Source organism: Taudactylus pleione, unplaced genomic scaffold, assembly GCF_031769625.1.
Source record: "Taudactylus pleione unplaced genomic scaffold, aTauple2 ptg000113l, whole genome shotgun sequence".
NCBI lineage: Eukaryota > Metazoa > Chordata > Amphibia > Anura > Myobatrachidae > Taudactylus > Taudactylus pleione.
The window spans coordinates 14,255,746-14,275,359 of record NW_028284515.1 but is presented as its reverse complement, the minus strand read 5'-3'; the positions used below and the strand labels follow the sequence as shown (position 1 = coordinate 14,275,359).

General features: G+C 43.5%; 1 protein-coding gene across 1 annotated transcript in view; it reads left to right on the top strand.

Annotated features, from left to right (window-relative positions):
• Window positions 1–19,614, top strand: part of LOC148525112 (cytosolic phospholipase A2 delta-like) — a 111,035-nt gene that overhangs the window by 51,792 nt on the left and 39,629 nt on the right. The window contains exons 8-13 of the mRNA XM_088471331.1: window positions 166–338; window positions 4,252–4,353; window positions 6,709–6,746; window positions 9,499–9,634; window positions 10,043–10,179; window positions 12,436–12,658. Coding sequence (XP_088327457.1) covers window positions 166–338; window positions 4,252–4,353; window positions 6,709–6,746; window positions 9,499–9,634; window positions 10,043–10,179; window positions 12,436–12,658 — 809 coding nt within the window. The remainder of the gene's footprint in view (window positions 1–165; window positions 339–4,251; window positions 4,354–6,708; window positions 6,747–9,498; window positions 9,635–10,042; window positions 10,180–12,435; window positions 12,659–19,614) is intronic.

Sequence of the window (19,614 nt, the reverse complement as noted above, 5' to 3'; positions counted from 1 at the left end):
TTGAGCGCTTATACATATACACAATGCAATTTTAATACAATCTGTCCCTTATATATAACATATTTTAGCACCTATTTTATTTTAAGACAGACACTGCTATACAGCACTGCTATATGTAATTACACTACTGGTTTTGAAATTCACTATTATGTTATGCATCCTCAGGGAAAATAGAGCTGGCTCTCACAGTAAGAGGCTCCTATGAAGACACCCACAGGATATTATTATCTTCAGACTCCAGCTCACATGAAACTGTCGTTTTCCATTATCCAAGAGATTGGGGCACAGAGATGTCAGCCAGCCTGAACAGAGTGTACTCCTCTTTTGATGTCACCTTCGTAAGTTGCACCTTTAAACTGAAGATCATAAAGCTGTCAATAGTCAGTGTTTGATGCTGGGGAAAGACATTAGACATATATGGGAAGAGTCAGTTCTTTTTTACATTGCTGTAATTAATGGGTGCCCAATTTTGCAATGCAGTTGTTTTGGGCGCCCATTATTGTGCTCTTTACAGCCAATCAGTCAGAGTTTAGCCGCGTAAAACGGCTAAACCCGTCTAAAGTGCAGATCAGGGCACAAAACCAGGGCAACAACTGAATTGCTCCATTGGACGCCTGGCACTACCAGCCGCCGGTGAAAACAACGTAATCGCCCCCATACAGTCTAAGGGGCATATGTAGAATATAAAGGATTTTTATCGCCGCATATCACAGCAATAATAATATTATTTTTTTTTGTCTGTTAAATGTATCAATTTAAATCACGGGGTCACAGGCTTTCCTGGCGGAGAGTAAGAAGTAAAGTGATCACATATACCATCACTTTACTTCCACCTACTACGCATGCAAGGCTTTATAGCTGCGCAATGCAGAAATAGCCACAATGTGCATCGGGATCTCTGGCAGCCACAGGAGAGAGAACGCAGGTAAGCAACTAGCGCCGTCTGAAGAAAACTATGGGGACAGATGCAGTGGCGACTGGTGGCCGGAAAGCAGGATATACAGTCAGGTGCATAAATATTGGGACATTGACAGAATTTTCATATTTTGGCCTCTATTCACCACCACAATGGCTTTGAAATGAAACAAACAAGATGTGCTTTAACTGCAGACTTTCAGATTTAATTTGAGGGTAATTACATCCAAATCAGGTGAACGGTGTAGGAATTACAACGATTTCTATATGTGCCTCCCACTTTTTAAGGGGCCAAAAGTAATGGGACAAACTAAACAATCCTAAATCTAACTTTCACTTTTTAATACTTTGTTGCAAATCCTTTGCAGGCAATTACAGCCTGATGTCTGGAACGCATAGACATCATCAGACACTGGGTTTCATCCCTGGTGATGCTTTGCCAGGCCTCTACTGCAAATGTCTTCAGTTCCTGCTTGTTCTTGGGGCATTTTCCCTTCAGTTTTGTCTTCATCAAGTGAAATGCATGCTCAATCGGATTCAGGTCAGGGGATTGACTTTGCCATTGCATAACATTCCACTTTTTAGCCTTAAAAAACTCTTTGGTTGCTTTTGCAGTATGCTTCGGGTCATTGTCCATCTGCACTGTGAAGCGCCATCCAATGAGTTCTGAAGCATTTGACTGAATATGAGCATATAATATTGCCCGAAACACTTCAGAATTCATTCTTTTGTCAGCAGTCACATCATCAATAAATACAAAGGAACCAGTTCCATTGGCAGCCATACATGCCCACGCCATGACACTATCACCACCATGCTTCACTGATGAGGTGTTATGTTTTGGATCATGAGCAGTTCCTTTCCTTCGCCATACTCTTCTCTTCCCATCACTCTGGTACAAGTTGATCTTTGTCTCATCTGTCCATAGGATGTTGTTCCAGAACTGTAATGGCTTTTTTAGTTGTTGTTTGGCAAACTCTAATCTGGTCTTCCTGTTTTTGTGGCTCACCAATGTTTTACATCTTGTGGTGAACCCTCTATATTCACTCTTGTGAAGTCTTCTCTTGATAGTTGACTTTGACACATATACACCTACCTCTTGATTTGGCCAACTGTTGTGAAGGGGTTTTTCTTCACCAGGGAAATAATTCTTCTGTCATCCACCACAGTTGTTTTCCGTGGTCTTCTGGGTCTTTTGGTGTTGCTGAGCTCTCCGGTGCGTTTTTTCTTTTTAAGAATGTTCCAAACAGTTGATTTGGCCACACCTAATGTTTTTGCTATCTCTCTGATGGGTTTGTTTTGATTTTTCAGCCTAATGATGGCTTGCTTCACTGATAGTGACAGCTCTTTGGATCTCATATTGAGAGTCGACAGCAACTGATTACAAATGCAAATGTCACACCTAGAATCAACTCCAGACCTTTTACCTGCTTAATTGATAATGAAATAATGAGGGAATAGCCCACACCTGTCCATGAAATAGCTTTTGAGTTGATAGTCCCATTACTTTTGGTCCCTTAAAAAGTGGGAGGCACATATAGAAACCGTTGTAATTCCTACACCGTTCACCTGATTTGGATGTAATTACCCATCTTGTTTGTTTCATTTCAAAGCCATTGTGGTGGTGAATATAGGCCAAAATATGAAAATTCTGTCAATGTCCCAATATTTATGCACCTGACTGTATATATGATATTTCCTGCTTTCTTTATTGGTACATTTAAGAGACACTTAATTCTGTCCTTAAACATGCAGAAACAGCAGTTTCCGCAGGTGGCCAGTGTTGTGAGGATGATGTGACAAGATTGCTCCATCAAGGCTTCGACCTTACTATGCAATGCCGCAAATTGTGGTCACGATACAATTCACCAAGAATTACATCACTAGCCCCCCATCATGCCCATTTCATTTGGTAGTGGGCAGGATGCGGGAGAGTGACCCACTCTTCTAATCATTCATTAGGACTCCCCGAAATTTGTGAGTCTCTCGGATGTTCTGAAAGTGTGGGTAACTATGATTTATGGGACAGCAAATGGGCCAAGATGATGGCATCTGCAGTCATGTAAAATTTTGCACTGGCCAAAAGGAGGGTGGCATTCGGGCTAATCAGGGGTGTTCCTCACATATACAGATTAGGTGCCATATAAAAACACCACAAAGGAGAGATTAGCTCAAAGGGAAAGTAAAAAGACCGTGTTTAATATCCCTGAACACAAAAGTATTCAATACAATTCAAATCCACAAACAAATAATAAATGACAATAATATATATTAATTTAAAAATGCTGATAAAATGACCCTCGCTGAGGCGCCTGTATTTGTTGTGTTTTGTTTCAACTAGATTGGGTGCAAGACTGTACTTAGGGCCTGATTCATTACGGATGCAGACGGCCGATTGATGCGTATGCATCGTACGGCGGCTACACTGCGATCGCAGAGACCACGCAGACCCAACGCAGAGTGATTGACAGGAAGTGACCGTTAAGGGGGGGGTTGACGGGGGGGGACGGGTGGTCGATGTAACGCAGGTGTGTCAGTGCGTTTGAATGCCGTTACAGGGGCGATGCCATACGCAGCCTGAGATTTCACAGCGTACGATGAGGTTAGCAAATTCTGAGTAAGGTCAGACCTGTTGTAATTGTGCGTGAGGCTCCGATGGCACTCGATGTTACCGATGGTTTCGCAGACTTGCAAAGTATTAAGGATGTGAGTAAGGGGTTGAAGTGGCGTCCCTACTTGTTGATGCACCCAGTGCGGGTAGGGGTAAGCAGCTTAGTAGTGCGCGTGGGATCGCTGCACGCCAGGGAAAACGGGGTGTGGCCGTGTGACAAGGGGCATGGCCTTGCGGATGGGGCGGGGCCACACACTTGAACACCGGTTTTAGTCTCTCCTGGGGTCCCGGAGGTGTGGTTGGACTCGGGGACCAGTGTACTTATAGTGCCGGCTCCCTGACTGTGACAGGAGCCGAGTGCTGCACGTCATGCTACAGTGCGGCACCCGGCTCCTGACACTGAGGGGGAGTCTGCACTTTAGTGACACCCGGGGTGTGGCCCGCACCACCATTGTGATGCCACTGAGGGGAAGCGTCCTTATGTTGGGCTGCGATGGCATTGTGATTGCAAACATTAGCATATTTTCGCAGTGGGTCTGCATGCGTAATCGCAGCTGCGGTTGCAATAACGATCAGTAATAAATCAGGCCCTTAGTTTTTCAGAATGGGATTAATTAAATAGGATAAACTACTCATGACATATTTATATGTAGTAAGTGTGTACTGCAGGCTACAGTGCATCAAGGTTTTCATACTTAACATGTTTTATTTCTCATGATTTTTAGAGTAATGAAACGGAAAATGACAGTTTAAGCCAAACCACAGTGCCACTTACTTTACTATCTCCCATGGAGAAAGAGGTTAATGTCCAGCTACCTGCAATGGAGGCAAGTAAACCTTTCTATGGGACATATGTACTAAGCTCTGAAAAGTGATCAATTGTAGAGTGATAAACTACCAACCAATCAACTACATGTTGGTAGCTGCTCAATCACTTCAGTAATATCACTCAGGTGCATGTAAGGGAGGGGTTATTCTAAGCAGCAAAAGTTATGCCCCAGCACTCGGAATAAGATTTGAAAAACTACATGGTGGTAGATAAGATCTCAGGGCCTGATTCAGACCCGCTCGCGAGCGCTGAGCGCTCGCAAGCGGGTCGATGTTGGCCCAGTGCGCATGCGCACAACGGACCCGGCTCCGTCGTGCGCATGCGCGAGACCCGGATAGCGACGGGCAAGCCGTCGCTCTGGGTCTCGCACCAAAGGGGGCGTGCTGTCGATGGTGAGTGACAGCACGCCCCCTTTGGTGGGCGTGGCTGCCCAGACAGAGGCGTTCCCATGGGAACGCCTACCGTCTGGGGCCGGACCCCACTGACATCACAAGTGATGTCAGTGGGAGTGCTTCCGGCTCTGATAGAGCCGAAAGCACTCCAGGGCTTGCGGCAACGAGATCCTACCACAAGGGTCTCATCGCAAACCCGATGGTCGCAATGGTCTTGACCATCGCGACCATCTTCCTGGCCACTCGCTATAGCTGTGGGTGGTCCCTGGGTTGGTGTGGCTGGGGTGGCACACTGTAACACTTTATTAAGCACTTTTTATTAACACCTTCAAATTATTTTTCTATTAATACTAAAAAAAAAATTCTTAGCAATTTAATGACACCTATCACTCGTGTATCACCTTTTAACACATAAAAATTAAGAAGGACAGCCCTGATTCAGAGCGAGCGCTCTGTCAGAGCGTCCGGCTCTGAATCAGGGCCTCAGTTGCATATATTTGCAAAAACATGGCTAAGCCTCCAGGCCACTTCACAGCATCTCTGTATACTGGAGGTCCCTAATACTTAGTCAAAGTTTTGGGTGCAGAACCCCAAAATGCCGGAAAAGGCCAGCCACCCCAGGACAGCACACCAGTGGGAGTAGTATTAGGGGCCTCCAGTATACAGAGACGCCGTGAAGTGGCCTGGAGGTTCAGCCCATTTAACCTCTCCCTTTCATGCACCTGAGTGATATTACTGAAGTGATTGAGCAGCTACCAACATGTACTGCTGTTCTGAGAGGCATAGATGGGACCAGCGTTTGGAGGGTATGCTGGTTCCTGTAGTGCCATTAGGAGGACCCAGGGGTGACTCCAAGGTAAGCTGGCTCTCAATTCAGATATATTTGTGTATGTGCCATTATCATGTGGCTTTATATTGGGCAAATATATGACCCAAATTGGATATTGTTATTAGTTTTAGGGATGAGTTTGGGGTGCGGTGCTCCCTGGGTTGGTGTGGCTGGGGTGGCACACTGTAACACTTTATTAAGCACTTTTTATTAACACCTTCAAATTATTTTTCTATTAATACTAAAAAAAAAATTCTTAGCAATTTAATGACACCTATCACTCGTGTATCACCTTTTAACACATTGTAAGTGTTAATAAGAATAAAACAAAAACTAACACTTTAGCCTCTCATAAGTGTGCTGTCCTGGGGTAGCTGGCCTTTGTCGGTTTAGGGTTCTGCGCCTCAGACTTTGACTAAGTATTAGGGACCTCCAGTATGCAGAGACGCCGTGAAGTGGCCTGGAGGATTAGCCATATTTTTGCAAATATGAATTATCTACCACCATGTAGTTTTTCAAATCTTATTGCTGATTTCATTCCGAGTGCTGGGGGAATACCTTTTGCTGTTTCTTGTATTTTTTAAACATAGCCTGTAACATGACAGTTAGGAGCTGAGTGGCTGGTAGTTTATCACTGTCCACTTTATCACTTTACAGAGCTTAGTACATCTACCCCTATATGTGATAACAATCATTTATTTGGATCCTGTATATGTTTACAAATTGGCTGAGCTTTAAAGAAGATGTAGTTCCAAGGGTGGAACACAGTATTGTCAGGCACCCTAGCAAAACGCTGGTCTCGCCTCTTAAGGCCCCCACTCTTGTGAGCATGTGCAGGGGTTGGATCACTAGAGGACACCACTCTGCATGCTCAGAGCATGCACCATTAGTGAATGCATTAGTTCATTTATTACCTAAAGTGATGCCGCTTGTAGCTCTCCAGCTACTTTACATCCAGCATTTTAAATTGGAGAACCACAGATTGCCCACCTCAAACTAAATGATGACTTTTTACACAATCTGAAAGCACATTATATTATTATATTTAAACACTTCTAACTAACTGTTTTGTGTCTTAAAAGTTTGTGAGCATTGTGGGTAATGATATTAAAGAATATCTTTTTTTTTTTAGGTCAAGCCTTTGGAAATGCAGATTAAATTGAAAGAATGGTATAGTATTTTCTATCAACGCATGGCTATTTGTTCAATAGACTTTTGTATGCATAGAAGGTGATTTAGGAAGCTGCACACCATCAGGCCTACAGTACAAATGGCCTACAGTACAAATGGCGCAGCTTCCTACTGTATTATGCCCCTTTATGCTCCAGTATCATGGTATGCAAACATAGGGGGGGGGGGGGTTATGGATGCCTGGAAACCCCCCTCCCCAGCCCACAGATAACCACTATAGAATTTAAAATGTGTGAACCAGTAATGAATAAACTTGTGCACCAACTAGGAGATCTGGAAAACATGCACCTAATGGAGTGCACTGATACAGACCGTCTATAAGTTAAATTATTAATACTGTATAATAATACACTATCCAGTGCATAAGGAGACCAATATGTACATATATGGCCAGGGCAGTGCTAGGTTCTTCTGCTGCTCTCACAGACACCCGAACTTGCTCAAATGATCTGGAATGGAGCCCACATCTGAAATAAAACCATTTAGCTCCGGCAGGATGACCCTACTGCTGCATATAATGGCATACTGTGGTCATTGATTCTGTATATGTCAGTATAATTACATGCACTATATTTCATATGATGCATATTATAGCTGGTTAAGTGCTGATTATGTCCTCTTCATGGACTGGCTACACTTGCTCTAAAATCAAGCATTTGGAAAACTCCTAGCTGCACGGGTTAGGGCGTTGTTGGTTTTTGAATGCTGGACAGGTGCAAGAAGACGAACATGCGAACATATGATTTTATGTTATGAGATGATATTGTGGATGTACGGGGGGATCCAGTTATATTGGGTGGCTGCAGGCAGTGGCGTCCCTCCCCGCGGTGACACCTGCTGCGGGGAGGGACACCATGCGCGTCGCAACCGCCGAAATGGGGGCGTGGTCTTCGGGATGGGGTGTGTCTGGGGCGTGGTCTCGCATGTCGGATCTTCGGGAGGGGCGTGGCCTCGCGGTGCTTACCCTGCCGTGGCCGCGGTAAAAAAAATGTATGATACATTATGTATCAATGGGGTGTGGGGGTGCAGGAGGTGCGGGCATGGACAGTGCCGGCTCCCTCACTGACAGGAGCCGAGCGCTGCACTTAATGCTATAGTGCAGCACCCGGCTCCCGTCACTGAGGGGGAGCCTGCACCTTGGTGTCACTCCTCGGCGGGTGACACCCGGGTGCGGGCCGCACCCCCCGCACCCACCTTGTGACGCCACTGGCTGCAGGGGCTCGTTACCAGTGATTTTTCCACATCCTTGATACTGTAAGCTTGTCATCCTATACATTCAATGGGATGTCTTGTGAACCAGCCACATAAACTTTATACAAGATATACTTAATAAGTAAAGCTTTGGTTATGTAATAAAACATTTGAAAGTAGTAATGTGACACATTAAATGTAGAGAGTCAGTTCCAATGTCAGCTTACTGCCATGATTGACTTAAGATATAACTGAAAACGTTTCCCCGAGGCACTTACCAAAAGCAAAGAGGATTTACATATTTTAATTTCAAAATTACCTTCATAAACTCACTAACGTATATCATCGTGTTACCATATAACAACCTTCTTAAATACAATGTAACTTAACTTCTAAAAATAAAGACACAGACAACAGTGCTGGCGTTTAAATATTTTGTAAAATTTATTTTTGAAGGGTCATTAAATTTTAGACTATAAGTTAATACTAATAATGGTGACGGTACAAATAGAACGCACAGGACGATAACTACCAAACAGCTCCCTACAAACACACACAAGCCAAGCATTGGTGATCAACTCTCCTTTACCTTCAACCACCGGTCCAGGTGGTATAGCCATTTCCCGTCCAGGACAATTGGCTGTCGCCTTACTCCACTTTAATGAGAGCGCACCCACTAAGCCTACCTATTACCATAAAGTAACTCCAAGTGTCTTTCTTTTCTGCAACCACCAAACCAACCATCATACATTCAACAAACAAAAAGAGGGAGGGAGGGTGGGAAAAAACTGGAACAAAGAGACAGATATACATACATCACTCCATTAAATACTCTTAGACCACTCCCCATTAAACATTAATTGGCTGCATAAAGCCAGGGGCAATAACCAACACGTTATTAAACTGGCAACACTCAAAACACTTGTGGTTTAATGTCCCTCATGCTTAAATGTCAGCCTTCGGGCTTACTAACAATAATTAATGTTTTATATTAATTTTCTGATCTACCGGAGTCATTCTGACATGTATGGAAAGGCAAGACAAAATGGCTCAGCCTCCTGGACTATAGAAGGATTGGGGAAAAAGACATTACCCAACTTTAGACTTTCAATCAAACTATAATTTAAAAAGAACAGAGCTTTTACATTCACTTCCACTACAGTACAAATGGCCTACAGTACAAATGGTGCAGCTTCTTACTGTATTACGCCCCTTTATGCTCCAGTGTCATAGGCAAATGATGGGGGGGGGGGGGGGGGGTTCCGATTGCCTGGAAACCCCCCTCCCCAGCCCAAATCATGATAACCACAATAGAAATAGCATATAATACTTAATGTTTTATATTCATTTTCTGATCTACCAGAGTCATTCTGACATGTATGCAAAGGCAAGACCAAATGGTTCAACCTCCTGGTCTATAGAAAGATTGGAGAAAAAGACATTACCCAACTTGGGATTTTTAATCAAACTGTAATTAAAAGAACAGAGCTTTTACTTCCAGCCTCTGGTGTCTGTTTACACAAACTCTTCTTGTTTTCAGTCCGGAGAAGCTGAATGTGAGGCTGGGGTTCGATCTGTGTGATAAAGAGAAGCTATTTCTGACCAAAAGGCAACGAGTGGTAGCTGATGCGCTAAAGAAAGTCCTGCAGTTAGAGGGGGATCTGGTGGGTGAAGAGGTAGGAATACTGGAACATTATAATATATACTTTGATAGAACTGAAATTATATGATGTTGCATGAGTACCATGAAAGTAACACCAGAGGACTATATACTAGCTACTGTACCATCTTTGTATACAAGGGGTGTAAACTCTATTCCCCCTTTCCATGCCCTACAACTGTTCTTCACCTTTGGCCTCCAAATTCACCCTCCATTACTCCCTTATTTTCTTACTCTTCATCCCACTTCCAATGTTATTTAAAAGGTCAAAGAGATTAATCTTCCATGTAAGTAACAAAGGGGGCAATAGAGGTAGCTGGGAATTTTTCTCTTCAATACTTACTACAGATAGCAGTCAGTTAGGAACTCTCATAACAGACCATAGAGAATCAACCAAAATTTGCTATGTTCTTCTCTTGCATAGATTCCCGTTGTGGCTGTCATGGCAACAGGTGGGGGAGCGCGAGCTATGTCCTGTTTGTACAGTCATCTGTACGGCCTCCAGAAGATGGGTCTGTTGGACTGTGTCTCATACATTGCAGGCGCCTCTGGTTCTACATGGTAATAATACAGCAATTATAAATAACATTAATATGACTTAGACAAATAGATAAAATGTATACAGTATATCGAAATAAAATGTGGTAAAGAAACATAAATGAATGCTGAAAGGCATAGGGGGAAGATAAGGGAAGCACAGGCTGGTCACTAGCTCATAGCCCAGAGGCAATTCCAAGATTTGTCTGAGGAGCTGGGGCCTGTAGGTGTCAGCCATGGTGGGCAAACGTTCTCTAACACATTGCTCCTTCAAAAAAAAAAGCAAAAAACAATCTACAATATTATGCGATCAGTGCCATGCGCTTCAAAGGGGGCCATTTTTCCCCCTCAACAACTGGCCCGGGCGTATCTAACAATGGGCCCAGGCAATTAGTACCAGTCCCTCCCTTTTAGTGAGTCTCAGTACCATAGCCTATCTTAAACATACAGGGTCTGATTCTGAGATTAACGCAATTCTGAATGTGGATGAATCAAATGATTTTTAAGCAAACTGCAAATGAGCCTGCATATGCACTTACGAGCTATTTTGAATTGTGCGCATCTATGTCGTTTTTCCCTTGAAGCCGGATGGGCATCACTGGGTGGCAATAGAGCATTTGCATGTAGACTACATTTTCTGTGGGCAGGTACACAGAGTTGCGTCCTGTTTCCGAGACGTCATTCATCCGATGTCAGTCGGATTTCCTGCACCAAGGCAGAGCCGTAACTAGACTTTTTGGTGCCCTGTGCCAGAAAGAGCATTGGCACCCCCCTCACTTTTCAAAGGGACATAATGCACCCAAAAAAGGGCCATGGCTTCATGGGGAAGGGCCAGGGAAAAGATAGGAGAGGCCAGGAGATGCTGGGGATGAAATAAGAGGAAGCTACAAGCAAGAATGATAATAAACAGAAATTTGACAGGCCCAAACAGCGCCCCCTGCCCTGTGGTGCCCTGTGTGATGGCACCGGCCGCACTACCCTAGCTACGGCCCTGCACCAAGGACTGGTGCAAATATTGATGATTGTGATGACAGCTGCTCTTGCGGATGAAGGGCGGAGTGGTCACATTGATGTGTCTGACTCCAGCGGATGTTCGTATGAGATTTTCGATCACAGAAAGCGTACGGAATTGTGACTGCATTATGTGCAATTTAGAATTAGGCCTAAAGCGTCCAGTGCCCCTGAACTTATCTTCCAGCCAAGTTGGAGGGTGGTACAGCTTATACAACTTCTTGTAGGACCTGTTAATGACCACATTCATAGACACTTTACCTATGCCTTCCAAAGCGTCCTCTACTACCGGCTATCAAGCTCAGAACCAATCCACTGTTCCATCAGAGTTGTACAGGCCTTTCATGGCACGAGAGACATAAATGTCTGTGTGGTTTTTATTTATTTACTTATTTTTTTAAATATGTTAAATACTGTTTAAGTTTGCAGCGCAGAACGGCTGAGTTTTTGTTTTCGTTATTGTTTTATTTTTGAGTTTATTAACGAGATTGGTGCACATTTGGGCTCTTATTCCATGAAATTACCTTTCCACTTATTTAGCTAACTAAACACTAGTGTGATTTTTCATTCAAACCGACAAACGGCACTATTTTTCTGCTAGTGGAAGGTCCCGATATCGGCTGTACACACTATACAATTTTTGTTAAAATTTGGCGATTTTCAGGTGCATGGATCAATTATTTACATATGTCCGCCCATAAGGATGATGAGCTAAACATTAAACATCTGAGAAAATAACAGATAACAACTTTTGGCAAGAACGATCGTATAATCGAATCCAAGTGTGTTTGGGCCATTTTATTGACACTTGGCCCAAACCATCATGCCTATATACTACAGATAAATCGCCCAATATCCCGATTATTGGCTGATCGGCCTGATAATTGTATGGTGTGTAGCTAGCTTGAGATGGTAAATAATATTTTAGTCCAGCCTGACTGAAGGCTTTCAAACAGTTAATGTATCTTCCTGGATGACCCTTTAAAGGCGATTCCAGTAATACTTTCCTTTAAATCAGTCATTATGAGTCCTTAGTTGAGTCCCATTGTTTAACAGTGTGATGGGTAAAGTCTAAATGGGGTTCAGAAGATTCCTGGGTCTTGGAAATTTGTTAATTCATAATAAATGTGCAAAACAAATGAAAAAAAAAGGTTCTTAGTCCCTCTATGAATATGTTTCCATGTTTACACTTTCACCTGCACCTAAAAGAGAGATTTAACCACTTGGTCAATTTCTTAATTGGGGACTTTATTAATTTTTTTTAATTAGGACCATGAGCAAGCTTTATGAGGATCCAGAGTGGTCACATAATGAGCTATCTGAGCCAATAAAGAAAGCTAAGGATCATGTGACCAGGACAAAAATGAGCGCATTTTCAATGGACAGGCTGAAATACTATCGCAGGGAGCTCAAGCAGGCAGCAACTGATGGGCAGAAAACCTCATTCACCGACCTCTGGGGGCTGATGATTGAATCCATGTTCCACAATGGGGTAAGAAGCATTGAACTTGCTAACAGGGAAACATTGGCTTGAATCCAACTACACAAATATACACAAGTTAATTTATTTATTAAGTAGGTGGGTTTTCTAATGAACTTGCAGTATAGCTCCAAAATGATTCTAAGGCCACAAAGGAACAGAGCAATACCTCCACTAATAATATTCCATTGCCTGTACCTTTTTAAGCCATGAAAATATCACTGTTCTAATTGATGCTGACAGTGATTTCACTTGGCATCTTCTGTAGAGCTCTAGGGACATCTGCTGGCTATTTAATGGTACCACCCAGATCACTACATGAATAGGATATGAAGATGAAAAGTGGATTTTTGGTACTCGCCATTAAATCCGTTCCTCTAAATCCATCTGGGGGCCACTCGCAACTATGGGGTGCAGAGGGCGCTGTGAGGAGCTGGCACATCAACATAAACTTGTTTGCAGCTAAGTGCTCCCCTCTACATCCCATTAGCCCCTAAGAAGTCAATATGATTCCATTTCATCTTAAAGAAGTCCATTGCACCCTCTCTGCACTACAGGGTACACGGCTAACATTGCACACTCTCTGCACTACAAGGTACACGGCTAACATTGCACCCTCTCTGCACTACAATGAACATGACTAACATTGCACCCTCTCTGCACTACAAGGAACATGACTAACATTGCACCCTCTCTGCACTACAGGGTACACGGCTAACATTGCACCCTCTCTGCAGTACAAGGTACATGACTAACATTGCACCCTCTCTGCACTACAAGGTACACGGCTAACATTGCACACTCTCTGCACTACAAGGTACATGACTAACATTGCACCCTCTCTGCACTACAAGGTACACAGCTAACATTGCACCCACTCTGCACTACAAGGAACATGACTAACATTGCACCCTCTCTGCACAACAAGGAACACGGCTAACATTGCACCCTCTCTGCACGACAATGTACACGGCTAACATTGCACCCTCTCTGCACGACAAGGTACACGGCTAACATTGCAGCCTCTCTGCACTACAAGGTACACGACTAACATTACACCCTCTCTGCACTACAAGGAACACGGCTAACATTGCACCCTCTCTGCACTACAAGGTACATGACTAACATTACACCCTCTCTGCACTACAAGGAACACGGCTAACATTGAACCCTCTCTGCATTACAAGGTACATGACTAACATTGCACCCTCTCTGCACTACAAGGTACACGACTAACAATGCACCCTCTCTGCACTACAAGGAACAAGACTAACATTATACCCTCTCTACATTACAAGGTACATGACTAATATGACTAACATTACACCCTCTCTACACTACAAGGTACATGACTAACATGACTAACATTACATCCTCTCTACACTACAAGGTACATGACTAACATTACATCCTCTCTACACTACAAGGAACACGGCTAACATTGCACCCTCTCTGCACTACAAGGAACACGACTAACATTACACCCTCTCTGCACTACAAGGAACATGACTAACATTGCACCCTCTCTGCACTAAAAGGTACACGGCTAACATTGCACCCTCTCTGCACTACAAGGTACACGACTAACATTGCACCCTCTCTGCACTACAAGGTACACAGCTAACATTGCACCCTCTCTGCACTACAAGGAACATGACTAACATTAAACCCTCTCTGCACTACAAGGAACAAGGCTAACATTGCACACTCTATGCACGACAAGGTACACGGCTAGCATTGCACCCTCTCTGCACTACAAGGAACATGACTAACATTGCACCCTCTCTGCACTACAAGGAACACGGCTAACATTGCACCTTCTCTGCACGACAAGGTACACAGCTAACATTGCACCCTCTCTGCATGACAAGGTACACGGCTAACATTGCACCCTCTCTGCACTACAATGTACACGACTAACATTACACCCTCTCTGCACTACAAGGAACACGGCTAACATTGCACCCTCTCTGCACTACAAGGTACATGACTAACATTACACCCTCTCTGCACTACAAGGAACACGGCTAACATTGCACCCTCTCTGCACTACAAGGTACACGACTAACATTACACCCTCTTTGCACTACAAGGTACATGACTAACATTGCACCCTCTCTGCACTACAAGGTACACGACTAACATTGCACCCTCTCTGCACTACAAGGAACAAGACTAACATTATACCCTCTCTACATTACAAGGTACATGACTAATATGACTAACATTACATAATCTCTACACTACAAGGTACATGACTAACATGACTAACATTACACCCTCTCTACACTACAAGGTACATGACTAATATGACTAACATTACACCCTCTCTACCCTACAAGGTACATGACTAACATGACTAACATTAAACCCTCTCTACACTACAAGGTACATGACTAATATGACTAACATTACACTCTCTCTACGCTACAAGGTACATGACTAACATGACTAAATTACACCCTCTCTACACTACAAGGTACATGACTAACAATGCACCCCCTCTGCACTACAAGGAACACGACTAACATTGCACCCTCTCTGCCCTACAAGGAACCCGAATAACATAACACCCTCTCTGCCCTACAAGGAACCATACTAACATTACACCCTCTCTGCACTACAAGGAACATGATTAACATTACACCCTCTCTGCTCTACAAGGAACATGACTAACATTGCACCCTCTCTGCACTACAAGGAACACGATTAACATTGTACCCTCTCTGCACTACAAGGAACATGTCTAACATGACTAACAATGCACCCCCTCTGCACTACAAGGAACACGACTAACATTACACCCTCTTTGCACTACAAGGAACCCGACTAACATTACACCCTCTCTGCACTACAAGGAACAAGACTAACATTATACCCTCTCTACATTACAAGGTACATGACTAATATGACTAACATTATACCCTCTCTACACTACAAGGTACATGACTAACATTACACCCTCTCTACACTACAAGGTACATGACTAACACGACCAACAGTACACCCTCTCTGCAATACAAGGTACATGACTAACATTACTAAAATTACACCCTCTCTGCACTACAAGGAACATGACTGTCATGACTAACATTGCACCCTCTCTGCACTACAAGGAACACGACTAACATCAAACCCTCTCTGCACTACAAGGAACATGACTAACATTGCACCCTCTCTGCACTACAAGGAACATGACTAATATTACACCCTCTCTGCACTACAAAGTACATGACTAACATTGCACTCTCTCTGCACACATAGGAACACAACTAACATTACACCCTCTCTGCACTACAAGGAACATGACTAACACGACTAACATTACACCCTCTCTGCACTACAAGGAACATGACTAACATTGCACCCTCTCTGCACTAAAAGGTACACGGCTAACATTGCACCCTCTCTGCACTACAAGGTACACGACTAACATTGCACCCTCTCTGCACTACAAGGTACACAGCTAACATTGCACCCTCTCTGCACTACAAGGAACATGACTAACATTAAACCCTCTCTGCACTACAAGGAACAAGGCTAACATTGCACACTCTCTGCACGACAAGGTACACGGCTAGCATTGCACCCTCTCTGCACTACAAGGAACATGACTAACATTGCACCCTCTCTGCACTACAAGGAACACGGCTAACATTGCACCTTCTCTGCACGACAAGGTACACAGCTAACATTGCACCCTCTCTGCATGACAAGGTACACGGCTAACATTGCACCCTCTCTGCACTACAATGTACACGACTAACATTACACCCTCTCTGCACTACAAGGAACACGGCTAACATTGCACCCTCTCTGCACTACAAGGTACATGACTAACATTACACCCTCTCTGCACTACAAGGAACACGGCTAACATTGCACCCTCTCTGCACTACAAGGTACACGACTAACATTACACCCTCTTTGCACTACAAGGAACCATACTAACATTACACCCTCTCTGCACTACAAGGAACATGATTAACATTACACCCTCTCTGCTCTACAAGGAACATGACGAACATTGCACCCTCTCTGCACTACAAGGAACACGATTAACATTGCACCCTCTCTGCACTACAAGGAACATGTCTAACATGACTAACAATGCACCCCCTCTGCACTACAAGGAACACGACTAACATTACACCCTCTTTGAACTACAAGGAACCCGACTAACATTACACCCTCTCTGCACTACAAGGAACAAGACTAACATTATACCCTCTCTACATTACAAGGTACATGACTAATATGACTAACATTATACCCTCTCTACACTACAAGGTACATGACTAACATTACACCCTCTCTACACTACAAGGTACATGACTAACACGACCAACATTACACCCTCTATGCAATACAAGGTACATGACTAACATTACTAAAATTACACCCTCTCTGCACTACAAGGAACATGACTGTCATGACTAACATTGCACCCTCTCTGCACTACAAGGGACATGACTAACATTGCACTCTCTCTGCACTACAAGGAACATGACTAATACTACACCCTCTCTGCACTACAAGGAACATGACTAATATTACACCCTCTCTGCACTACAAAGTACATGACTAACATTGCATACTCTCTGCACACAAAGGAACACAACTAACATTACACCCTCTCTGCACTACAAGGAACATGACTAACATTGCACCCTCCACACTACAAGGTACATGACTAACATGACTAGCATTACACCCTCTCTACACTACAAGGTACATGACTAACACGACTAACATTACACCCTCTCTGCAATACAAAGTACATGACTAATATGACTAAAATTACACCCTCTCTGCACTACAAGGAACATGACTGTCATGACTAACATTAAGCCCTCTCTGCACTACAAGGAACATGACTAACATGACTAGCATTGCACCCTCTCTGCACTACAAGGAACATGACTATTATTACACCCTCTCTGCACTACAAAGTACATGACTAACATGACTAACATTGCACCCTCTCTACACTACAAGGTACATGATTAACATGACTAACATTACACCCTCTCTACACTACAAGGTACATGATTAACATGACTAACATTACACCCTCTCTGCACTACAAGGCACATGACTAACATGACTAAAATTACACCCTCTCTGCACTACAAGGAACACGACTAACATCAAACCCTCTCTGCACTACAAGGAACATGACTAACATTGCACCCTCTCTGCACTACAAGGAACATGACTAATATTACACCCTCTCTGCACTACAAAGTAAATGACTAACATTGCACTCTCTCTGCACACAAAGGAACACAACTAACATTACACCCTCTCTGCACTACAAGGAACATGACTAACATGACTAACATTGCACCCTCTCTGCTCTACAAGGATCATGACTAATATTACACCCTCTCTACACTACAAGGTACATGACTAACAATGCACCCCCTCTGCACTACAAGATACATGACTAACAATGCACCCCCTCTACTCTACAAGGTACATGACTAACAATGCACCCCCTCTGCACTACAAGGAACACGACTAACATTACACCCTCTCTGCAATACAAGGAACCTGACTAACATTACACCCTCTCTGCACTACAAGGAAAATGACTAACATTGCACCCTCTCTGCACTACAAGGAACATGACTAACATTACACCCTCTCTGCAGTACAAGGAGCATGACTAACATTACACCCTCTCTGCACTACAAGGAACATGACTAATATTACACCCTCTCTGCACTACAAGGTACATGACTAACAATGCACCCCCTCTGCACTACAAGGAACACGACTAACATTACACCCTCTCTACATTACAAGGTACATGACTAATATGACAAACATTACACCCTCTCTGCAATACAAGGTACATGACTAACATGACTAAAATTACACCCTCTCTGCACTACAAGGAACATGACTGTCATGACTAACATTGCACCCTCTCTGCACTACAAGGGAAATGACTAACATTGCACCCTCTCTGCACTACAAGGAACATGACTAATACTACACCCTCTCTGCACTACAAAGTACATGACTAAGATTGCACTCTCTCTGCACACAAAGGAACACAACTAACATTACACCCTCTCTGCACTACAAGGAACATGACTAACATGACTAACATTGCACCCTCCTACACTACAAGGTACATGACTAACATGACTAACATTACACCCTCTCTACACTACAAGGTATATGACTAATATGACTAACATTACACCCTCTCTACACTACAAGGTACATGATTAACATGACTAACATTACACCCTCTCTGCACTACAAGGTACATGAATAACATGACTAACATTACACCCTCTCTGCACTACAAGGTACATGAATAACATGACTAAAATTACACCCTCTCTGCACTACCAGGAACATTACTATCATGACTAACATTGCACCCTCTCTGCACTACAAGGAACATGACTAACATTGCACCCTCTCTGCACTACAAGGAACATGACTAACATGACTAATATTGCACTCTCTCTGCACACAAAGGAACACAACTAACATTACACCCTCTCTGCACTACAAGGAACATGACTAACATGACTAACATTGCACCCTCTCTCCACTACAAGGAACATGACTAACAATGCACCCCCTCTGCACTACAAGGAACACGACTAACATTACACCCTCTTTGCACTACAAGGAACCCGACTAACATTACACCCTCTCTGCACTACAAGGAACATGACTAACATTGCACCCTCTCTGCACTACAGGGAACATGACTAATATTACACCCTCTCTACACTACAAGGAGCATGACTAACAATGCACCCTCTCTGCACTACAAGGAACACGACTAACATTACACCCTCTGTGCACTACAAGGAACATGACTAACATTACAGCCTCTCTGCACTACAAGGAACATGACTAACATGACTAACATTGCACCCTCTCTGCACTACAAGGAACATGACTAATATTACACCCTCTGTACACTACAAGGTACA